The 11,293-nt window shown below is 45.9% G+C and overlaps 1 protein-coding gene across 7 annotated transcripts in view; it reads left to right on the forward strand.

The window, feature by feature from the left end:
* Medag (mesenteric estrogen dependent adipogenesis) overlaps positions 1–9,762 on the forward strand; it is a 64,083-nt gene extending 54,321 nt beyond the window's left edge. For 4 of the 7 annotated variants that reach the window (XM_030254803.1, XM_006504940.4, XM_006504941.2 and 1 more), the window contains 4 exons: positions 173–282; positions 4,973–5,085; positions 5,260–5,545; positions 7,826–9,352. In XM_030254803.1, the coding sequence (XP_030110663.1) occupies positions 173–282; positions 4,973–5,085; positions 5,260–5,545; positions 7,826–7,950 (634 nt within the window). In that variant the 3' untranslated portion in view covers positions 7,951–9,352. Of the gene's footprint in view, positions 1–172; positions 283–4,972; positions 5,086–5,259; positions 5,546–7,825 lie in introns of all 7 variants that reach the window. The other 3 variants (NM_027519.4, NM_001356995.1, NR_151595.1) reach the window with 2 other exon arrangements.
* Positions 9,763–11,293: the final 1,531 nt, after the last annotated feature.

The raw sequence follows: 11,293 nt of genomic DNA on the forward strand, positions 1-11,293 counted from the left end.
GTCCAGAAGGTGATTTCCTTATATGTACAAAATGTGGTACCCTCTATTAGGATACATTTTAGGAAACATCCCTCAAAGGCCATGGCTGAGGCAGGTGCATGTCCAGTCAGTACACCCCCTGCCTCACATGGGAGTGGATGCCACATCTCCAGCTATTTCTGCTTTTTCGTAGATATGTGGAACTGACCAACTACTGTGATTATAAAGACTACAGGGAAACGATACTGAGCAAACCTATGGTATTCTTTATTAACGTGCAGACCAAGAAGGACATTTCAAAAGGTGGGTATATACCAAGTTGGCCTCAAACTCACAGAGATCTGCCTGCTTCTGCCTCCCAAGTATTGGGATTAAAAGCATGCACCACCACACCAAGCTGACAATTCTTTTTTCAAAGAGATTTAAAATTTTTACCAATTTGTTTTACACACACACACACACACACACACACACACACACACACACCAGTTAATTTTAATATGCCTTGACTAGCTTAATGGCTGGACATGTCTAATCCTGCTACTAGCAAGCACTCCCCTCTGGTACTCTTTAGTCAACATCTTTTAAAATCTAGATTTCATCTTTGCTACCCCAGGGCCAATCGGGGAAGTGGCCTGTGTGGCTACTTACCCTGATTCTCACATGTCAGCAGGCCTTTAGGTCTGGTCTTTCTTCTTCCTTACCATGGGGGATCTCTGCCTCCTTACTCTCTCACCAATTCTTACCTCAGTCTACCTGCCCAGCCATTGGCTGTTGGCATCTTTATTTCCCAATCAAAATCAATTGGGGGCAGCGACCTGCTACGTCTTACAAGCAAATGTGGGAATTAGCATGGAATTTGGGAATCCATTAAATCAAGCCCCCAACACCTCCCCACATTGTCAGTCTGAGCAGAGGAGGGAAGAAAAAATGGAGAAATGTTAACATTGTTATACAGTTGTTACCAGTTGATGTGAAAACCCTAAAGAGCTGTGTTTAAACATGCAGCTCTACACTCAGAAACACAAAACCTGAAACACTTATAACTAACTACCTTCAGGGAAAAAAAAAAAAAAACCCGTTTTCTCTTCTAAAACATAACATCAGAATATGTACCCCATAGGTAGGATCGCTTTGCATCCTGCTGAAATAGCACGTTATCCCTGTATCCTAGGAAAGTTATTAACTATGGGAACAGAAACGAGTCAGGAGCTAAAAGCATGACCTTTTCTTCTTGCGGAGGACCTGGATTGGGTTCCCAGTACCCACATCAGGTGACTGACAACTTCCTTGCAGCCCCAGCTCTGAGAACTCTAACGCCCTCTTCTGGCCCCTGAAGACACTGCACTCATGTACACAAATCATACTGGACACACACGCACATAATTTAAAATAAAATTTAAGGGCTGGAGAGATGGTTCAGAGGTTAAGAGGTTGTGTCTTTCATTCTCGAATCGAGATAGCTCTCGGGCAGGTGTAACCTATCATGAGCACAAAATGTTTAACTAATTACCACGACAGGAAAGTTTCCAGCAAAACACTCAGTGTTAAGTGAAATTGTAGACCTTGACTTTAGGTAGTATTCTTCAAGTGAGTCTAGGGTAATAAGTAGTGACTGGCTCACTTCAGACAGACTGGCCCAAGCCTCCCCTCTCAGTTGATTATTGGAAGGCTCTGTGTTCACCATCCATAACTCCAAGTCAGAGCTCTCTGTCTGCAGAAGAGAGGAGAGGGCACATTGATCAGCCACACTGCGAGAGCATCCTAGTACCACATGTGCTCCGGCTCAGCAATAGCCAGAAAGCCAACCAGGTCTCCAGGGTTGTAATTCACAGATGTGTAGGTTCCTGCTCCCCCTCCCCCTGCACACACACACACACACACACACACACACACACACCCTGACTCGTTCCCTCAGGAGGAATTGAAAGAAAGAATGATACCTCTGAGTTTAGCATTTTAATCAAAGTTCCAAGTGTGGTATCAGAAGGGATCTGCGGGAGGCTCACAGATCATAGTTGCATGACAATGTCTACAGGAGGGGGCACCAGAGGAGGTATGGGAACCCAACCAACAGCTGGTCAATTTCCAGAAAAGCTAGGACGTGGAAAAAGTTCTATAATATAAAAACCAAAGATCGCTAAGCTTATGCTATGACAGCTGTAACTAAGGCAGCATGTCAGCTCTGCTGCTCTTCTAGACAGCATTTTATATGCAAATTAGCGATTACCTTGTCCTCCAGACAAGCACTGAGTCATCTAGAAGTCTGTCAAAGTGAACACACAGATTGGCAGGTCTGTAAATGTGCAGGGTACAACCTGCCCGGCTTCGAGAGGCTAGGCCTAGCTGTTTAATGGGCCTTTGAAAGGTCTTGGTTGATTTGCATGAAATTCAATTTCTGGTCCCAGCTAGCCTGCTTGCTTCATTTTATGTGTCATCTCAAGCAGCATATAAGATGGTTAATATCTTAAATTCCTTTTAAAACTTCAGAAGAAGGAGAAATGTGGGCAGGAAAACTAAACGTGAGTAAGCTTAGTTTAAAATACTTTCAGGGCTGGAGAGATGGCTCAGCAGTAAAGCTCACTGGATGCACTTCCAGTGGACCTGAGTTTGATTCCCAGCACCCACAGAGTGTTACAACTATCTGTAACTAGGCATATGGTGGCCTCTGTGGCCTCTGAGGGCACTGAACAAGAAGTCCACAGGCATGCAAGCAGGCAAAACATCCATGCACATAAAAGGAAAATAAATAAATCTTTCAAAAACTCCATTCCTTAAGAATGTAAACGCTTGCCTTTGACCCTCGGGTTTACCCCTGAGACATCCACAAAGCAATAGAATGGTCTCAGAATAATCACACAACAGCTGGTCCATGCCTTTAGACAGACGCTAGCATGCATGTCTCGCCTCTCTTGATGATGCACTTGAGTAAAGTCTGCTTGATTCTGAGGGATGGAGAGAGATTAGTAGTTAATAAGAGTCCGGTATTTTTAAATGAGGGGAAAAAAATCTTTGTTTATATCCTAGGTTGAGTAAGATCAGCGGGTGGGCTCTACTTCCAGTGTCTTGGTGCTGGAAACTCTAGCCTGGAGCAACAGGATGCTTTAAAGTACTCTTCAACCTTCCTAAGGCTGCGACCCTTTAAGACAGTTCTTCATGTTCTGAGGAGCCCCAACCATAAACTATTTCATGACTATTCCATGACTAATATTGCTTCTGTTAAAAACAGTAATATAAATGTCTGATATGCAGGACATCTGATATGTGGTCCCTAAAGGGGTCATGCCCCACGGGCTGAGAATCTGCCTTAGAAGCTTAGGGAGCCTAAATATCACCCCAGCAACCACAATGCAGAGGCAAGGTCTGATTCGAGCAAGCTGTCCTTTGATTTCTGCATGCATGTCTTCAAGCATATAAACACCATTAATAAATGAATGTTTAAAAAAAAAAAAAAAAAAAGGACACCAGCCTGGTTAACAGAGTGAGTTCTAGGACATCCAGGGCTATACAAAGAAGCGTTGTTGGGGCAGGGTGGGAGGAGAACAAACAAACAAACAAAAGCCAAAAGAACTTAGCTCCGCCTTGACAGTAAGGGCCAGTTCTCCCAGAGGCTGGTGGGGTAGAAAGCCCAGGAGGTGTCTTCCCTGGGTTCTGCTGGTTTTCTGCTTTGCAAGTGAGATGCTGCTGGGAACCAGGCCACTCTTTATACATCCAATGAGGCAGGCAGGATGAGAAGCTGGCCACATGGGGCTTCACGTTCCTGTCTATCCTGGAACATGCTGGCTGTGGAGAGGATATTCTCATGCAAAGGGCTTCCGATAGATATCTGAGGTAGCTGATTCCCTAAACTGATCTCACGGTGGCCCAGAGTGCCTTTCAAAATTACAACGCTCTGGGAAACATTTCTAGAAATCTCACTAGGCTCTGGTGGTATTATGTATTAAATATTTAAGTCCCAGACCAGGGTTTCTACCCTGCCTTGGTTATTAGTTCCTGGATGAAAGACACACTCCCAACCTTTATAGTTACAATAAGCCTCTGTCTTAGTTAGGGTTTTACTGCTGTGAACAGACACCATGACCAAGGCAACTCTTATAAGGACAACATTTAATTGGGGCCGGCTTACAGGTTCAGAGGTTCAGTCCGTTATCACAAGGTGGGAACATGGCAGCATCCAGGCAGGCACAGGAGGAATTGAGAGTTCTGCATCTTCATTTGAAGACAACTAGAAGAAGACTGGCTTCCCAGCAGCTAAAATGACATGTCTTAAAGTCCACACCCACAGTGACACACCTACTCCAACAGGACCACACCTTCTAAAAGTACTACTCCCTGGGCCAAGCGTATTCAAACCAGCACAAGAGCTGGGCAGCTGCTTACCCAACCCCAAGTTATTACTTACTATTTATTAAGTGCCATCTGGGATACTCTTAGCTCTCATTGGACAGCCTTCAGAGCCATGATCTCTTGATCCTTAACCCACAGCTGCTTCTCCTTCCTCCTCTCCTGCACCTTCTTCATCTTATAAACCCTCGAAACCTAAACCCCACCTATGTCTCTTATGCCCAGCTATAGGCTGTCAGAATCTTTATTCACCAATCAGAATTAACTTGGGAGCAGGTTACACAGTTACATGAAGACTCCAGGTCTTGGGGGCCCACACTTAGCATTGCAATAGACAGCAAAAGACAAGACCTCAACAGGTATGATTCTGAAGAAGCTGGCAGGAAAGAAAGTAGCTGCATCGCCATCTTCCAAAGAGGCCCCAGCCACACCTCTGCTAATCAGAAGCACACAACACTTTTTTTTTTTTTTTTTTTGAGACAGGGTTTCTATGTGTAGCCCTGGCTGTCCTGGATCTCACTCTGTAGACCAGGCTGGCCCCAAACTCAGAAATCCACCTGCCCCTGCCTCCCAAGTGCTGGGATTAAAGGCATGTGCCACCACCGCCCAGCAACAACACTTTTTCTAACGTCTGCTTCCTGACTTCTAGAAAGGACCTATGCGTTTCTTGTGAACACAAGGCACCCCAAGATAAGAAGACAGATAGAGCAAGGGATGGACATGGTCATTTCCTCAGTGATTGGAGAAAGCTATAGACTTCAGGTGAGCAGGGCTTTCCTCACGAGGGGTCCCGCCCCACAAAGGGACGACACCCCTTCCTCCCGGGCACCTGCCACTCCCTCTCAGTGTTCCCCTGCAGACATTGAAGTTGCAGTAGATTCTATAACGCTCATGATGGTTTCCTACCCCATGCCAATAAACTCTTTTCTCTTTCAGTTTGATTTCCAGGAAGTAGTGAAGAATTTCTTCCCTCCAGGAACGATTGTGCTGAATGGAGAGAATTTGAGCTTCACCTACGAATTCAAGGCAGATGCCCTGTTTGATTTCTTCTACTGGTTTGGGCTCAGCAATTCCACCGTAAAAGTGCACGGAAAGGTTCTGAACTTGACAAGTACGAACCCAGAAAAGAAAGAAACAATCAAGTTATTTCTGGAAAAAATGAGTGAACCTCTAATACGAAGGAGTAGTTTCTCTGATCGGAAATTTAGCGTCACATCTAGAGGTAGGTCATAAACTCTCAGGGTGTGGGGAAAGTGGTTAGCTCAAAGGGTAGAATAAAAGCCACTAACTGAAATGCCAGAGACCAGCCTCTTTACCAGAAAGAACAGTGATTTATACCCTGGTCTATGCCTTTGATCCCAGTACTTAGAAGCTAAGGCCAGTTGGTCTCTGAGTTCAAGGCCAGCCTGGTTTACACAGCAAGTCTCAGATAGTGAGTTAAAAACAGAACCAAAAAACCTGGTACCTCCAACTTGGGAAGGAAGGACTAAGAGGTGTTTGTTAGCCTGAAGGAGGAGCTGGTCACAGTGGCATGCACCTGTATTCCAGCTGGGCTCAGTGGCATGCACCTGTATTCCAGCTGGGCACAGGGGCATGCACCTGTATTCCAGCTGGGCACAGGGGCATGCACCTGTATTCCAGCTGGGCACAGAGGCATGCACCTGTATTCCAGCTGGTTGTGAGACTGCAGCAAGGGTGTGACTGGAGGATGAGATGAATCCAGGAGTTTGAGGCCAGCCTAGGCAACACAGGGGGGCGGGGGGGAGTCCTGTTTCCGATAAAAAGGAAAGAGGAGAAAAGGAAAAAGAAAAGAAAAAGGAAGAAAGGCATAGTGAGTTTTTCTTGTAAGCTCCCTAAATTTTCTGATATAGCAGTTATATAATCAGCCAAAGCAGAGGGGAACCTGAAATTATTGTGAAAAATTATTAATTTAAACGACTATGCTCACTTCAGCACATGAGGTTTAAACTACTTGGAAGAGGGCTGGCTCCCCCGTTACCTTCACATGAACTCAGGAAACAGAGCCGGCAGCCAGCTTACATGTCTCAGTGGCCGTGGTCTCTGTCTTAACAGTATATTCGGAAGGGTTCCTAGATACTGCAAGGATAACTCCTAGGAAGGTTTCAGATAACGAACGCACATGGCATATGGTGGGCTCTAGGCTTTGTGGCTCAGACAGATGGCTTCCTCCTCGTGAGCTGCTCTCAGAGGGTTAGCTAGTCCAGGGGGCCCCAGAGCACTTCCTGGATTAGGGCTCTGGTGGCTGTTTGCAGCAACTGCCAGCTCAGGGCCCCTGTAGTGTTCTGCAGAGCAGATGTCAACGGTCTGGATTAACTGTATTTAGTGGCAGCTCTTTCTTCCTTTGTGTGCAGCAAAAGTCAGGCGCTTTTTTTTTTTCTTCCCCCTGAAAATTGTCTGTGTCCTTTTCTCCCTTCCTCCACTTCTGGGAATGTCCCTTCTTCTTTCTGTTGCTTTTCTTTCTCTGAGTCTGTTTCTCTCCTCCATTTCAGGCTCTGTTCTGCTCACCTCCCAACCTCCTCTCTCTGCCTGCTACAAACAAAAGCTTTGTGGGCGGGCTTACCTTGCTTTGGCTGTGCTACTGTTGCTGGGTTCTCAGTCTCACCCACTGGCCCCAGCTTCTTGAACAGCCTTCCTGTTTCATTGTGATTCCCCCTTCTGCCTCTGTATCTGCTTAGGGTTTCCACTAGGGCACACAGGGTAACAAAGTGTCACATTCCCTAGAAAGTCACCCCTGAGCCAGATCTAGGGTGAGCCATGGAGAAGACGGCCCCCTGGGATTGGCTGCCATTGCAGAAAGCACAGCTAGGCACACCTGTTGCACTGGCAGGCTGCCAAGCCTGGCATGCAGCCCTTAGACTGACTGCCAACCTGGTTCTGTCCACTTCAGAATCTGATCTCTAGCTGGGAGTGTGGCTCAGTAGAAGAGTCCTTGCTCCTCATGTGGGAAGCCCTTGTTTTCTTCCTCAGTCCTGCAAGATGAGTAAACCAACCAACAGTCAGAATCTGATTCCTGACCCATGACCCCTGACTCCTGACCCCTGACCCTGGCCTGTGTCTCAAGCATCCCTTTCCCAATATGTGCTGCTGTACTTCAGGTCTCCAGCCCAATGGAAAGTGGTTATAACGCCCTGAATGCCCATCAATATTTTTGTTGTTGTTTGTTTGTGAAGGAGTCTCATTATGTAGCCCTCCCTGGCTAGCCTGAAACTTGCTGTGTAGACCAGGCTGGCCACAAACTCACAGAGATCCACCAACCTCTGCCTCCTGAGTGCTGGGATTAAAGGTGTGTGCCATCACACCCAGCCAACAGTCATAGCACAGATAAGCAGAAATCAATGCACTTCTGCTTAGTTTTTGAGTGTCCCCGTGGAAGCCAGGATTCCCTGCTAATTGCTGAAATGGCTGTTTTGGATGAGTTTCAGAGACACTCTTTCTTTCTGTAGTGATGGTTAAATGAATGCCTTATTTACTGTGTTTTTAGGTTCAATAGATGACGTTTTCAACTGCAATCTGTCACCCAGATCATCGGTTACAGAACCACTTTTGGCAGAATTCTCATTTCCAAGTCTTCTGGAATGTGAAGAGACATCCAGCCAACTTATCTGATTGGTCTGAACATTCAAGCTGTCGCCCTTTGGGGGTCTGTGGCACACAGTGGGTTAAAGGGGTAAAAGAAGGCAGGGAGTGGACATTTCTATCCCTTTGCCAGCCTCTGGCCCTCCAAGGTTCTATAGAGGACCCCCTTTCCCATCCCTAGGCACTGGCAGGCCCAGTGGCTTCCGTCAAGGTTATGATTATGGGATGGAAGGATTTTGTCTCTGTGGCATAGGGTGTCATTGACATTGAACACTTCTCTGAGGAATTTTCAGGGGTAACCAAGCACCCATGAACTTTGCTTAGTACCCTGGCACTCTGAAGACCCTCCTGGCAACCTCTGTGGGAGGCATCTGACTGGGATGCTAACCTGTGATGTATCCTGGATCACAGAATGGCCCTCTGCAGCCAGCAGCCCCAGCAAGCCTTGGGGCTAAACTCTTCTCTTGCAAATATGTCAGGTAAAGCCAGTACTGATATTTCCCTGGGAAACAAATCTGATGTCCAACCTGCCACTGGAATGAACATTCAAGATACTGGCTGCTGAAGGATCTCTGCAGGCCACCAGGATGAGCCCTCCCTGAAATGTAAAGCCAGGTGGGGTGCCAATCAACCAGTGACAAGGGAGGGTCCTCCTCCCTACAGGTACACCGTAGTAGTTGGTGTTTGAAATACACTTTAACAATCTTAATATGAGAAAAAGAGCCCAGGGAAACTAAGCCATTACCATGGTACACTGGACATCAGGGCGCTTTCTGCCCCACAGCTCCAGTGGGATTCACTGAAAGGGGAAAAAAATGATCCAATCCACATATAAAAGTTTGCGTGAGTGGCCGGGCCTGGTGCCTGTAATTCTAGCACTCGGGAGGTGGAGGAAGTAGAATGAGGAGTTCAAGACCACCCTTGGCTACATCAGGAGTTCAAGGCCAACTTGCTCTGTTACTACAGGAGACTGTCTAATAAAAACAAACCTGCATCATTGCACATGTAAATTTGCACCTATACTCATAAGAAGGCAGATTTATGGGCCCCTAGTGGCATCTTTTCTGTCCTTCTAAAAACATATTCCCACACTACATATTTTGATAGCAAGGTTGATGGCCAGCCATTTGTATCTGAGATGCTACCTAGTACATATGCACAATTAAAAGTTTTCTTAGCGTTCAACTTGTAATGGATTTAATTTGTGGCTAAAAAAAGGTACAGGGTAGCCCCTTGAGGTCTGTGGGTGGTGTGGTTGCTCTGTGGAACACTAAGAATGGGAGGGTTGTGGCTTTAACAGCTGCTACCTCAAGAAGGGACTTAGAGAGAGAAGCCATAGAGTATTTGGAGAAAGAAAATGAAGGTTGAGAAGGAGAAAAGAAAGTGTCACTTCGTCATAGGAGGATAAATATGTTATTAAATTCAGTAAAAAGGAAAATAATAAATTCTAACCGGTTCTCCAATCAGCAGAAATAAACCTTGGGTACACAGCAAGAATTAAACTCTTCCCAAAGGAAATAAAAACTATTCATAACATTGACAATTTTCTTTTGAAACTGAACTGAGAAAATAGTCAGTAATCACCCCAGGAAATGGACTGAAGATCTGGGAAGTTAATTTCATCATTAAGATGTCTTAGTTGGGCTGGAGAGATGGCTCAGCAGTTATTAGCATTGACTGCTCTTCCAGAGGTCCTGAGTCCAATTCTCAGCAACCACATGGTGGCTCACAATCATCTGTAATGGGAATCCGATGCCCTCTTCTGGTGTGTCTGAAGACAGCTACAGTGTATTCACATACATTAAATAAATAAATAAATCTTAAAAAAAAAAAAGTCCTACTAACAGGCATTGTGGGTCCCTTGTTTAAAAAAATCTTTTTTTAGTTGATCCAAAAGTTAAAACACACTGGATGATAGTGTATCTTATTGACAAATATTTCAAATTAAGATTGGCAAATCTATAAATTGGTGAAAACTCTTCCTGGCTGAAAGAGGCTCCAAACTGGACATGCACATGGCCTGGTGTGGACAACCGGCATGTAAGAATAGTACAAAGTCTGTAGGATGACTGTCTTACACAGGGTTTCTATTCCTGCACAAACATCATGACCAAGAAGCAAGTTGGGGAGGAAAGGGTTTATTCGGCTTACACTTCCATACTGCTGTTGATCACCAAAGGAAGTCAGGACTGGAACTCAAGCAGGTCAGAAAGCAGGAGCTGATGCAGAGGCCATGGAGGGATGTTCTTTACTGGCTTGCATCCCCTGGCTTGCTCAGCCTGCTCTCTTATAGATCCAAGACTACCAGCCCAGAGATGGTCCCACCCACAAGAGGCCTTTCCCCCCTTGATCACTAATTGAGAAAATGCCTTACAGCTGGATCTCATGGAGGCATTTCCTCAACTGAAGCTCCTTTCTCTGTGATAACTCCAGCTGTGTCAAGTTCTCACACTGTACAATGGCTTTACGGCTTGTGGTCACCCAAGCTCCTATTGATACTTTATCAGCAGTCACCTGATCTTGCATCTTGATTAGCATATATTAACTACACATACTGATGATGGGTTTCATGATAATTTCATACATGTCCACAATGTGTTTCAATTATATGCACTTGCCTCCCCTGTTACCTGATAACCCTTCTACTCCTTCTAATTCCATGGTTGTTTTCTGAGAATTTCTATCTGGGGACAGTGACTTTTTCTAGGGCTCCATAGCTGCCATGGCCTTCGTGACACTGAGATCCAGAAGGCCTCAGGAAGGTCCAAGGTCTGTGGTGGCCCATTCCATGTGCCTGCATGGCTGAACTAAGGAGACTAGATTTGGTCAAGCATCATTCTGGATGCTTCTGGGAAAGTCAACACGAAATTGCTGAATTTTGAGTAAGGCAGGAAAGTCCTCTTTAATGCAGGTGGGTCTTACTTAGTCACCTTTGGGTTTAACTATGAGAGACCTCTCTGCAGCAAGAGGAAGTCTGCAAGTGTTCACAGCCTTTGGGCTGCAGCTCTGCTACTTACCGAGTCTCCACTTAACTGCTTCGTCCTAGATAGCGCGCCTAAGAAGGTCCAAAAACCCTGTGCAATTTCTTAAAGCAAAACTGCAGAACTGAGTATCGGATAATCCCAGCATTCAGGAGGCGAGGGAGAAGGACCAAGAACTCATAGTTACATAGCATGTTCAAGGCTAGCCTGGGATATGTGAGGTCTTGTGTCAAAATAAGCAAATACCCAAGGAGAGAGAAAGAGAGATGGAAAAGAGAAAGGGAGGGAGGGAGGGAAGGAAGGAAGGAGAGAGGGAGGGAGGGAGGGAAGGAAGAAGGGAGAGAGGGAGGGAGGGAGGGAAGGAAGAAGGGAGAGAGGGAGGGAGGGAGGGG

This window comes from Mus musculus, chromosome 5 (assembly GCF_000001635.26).
Source record: "Mus musculus strain C57BL/6J chromosome 5, GRCm38.p6 C57BL/6J".
Lineage (NCBI taxonomy): Eukaryota > Metazoa > Chordata > Mammalia > Rodentia > Muridae > Mus > Mus musculus.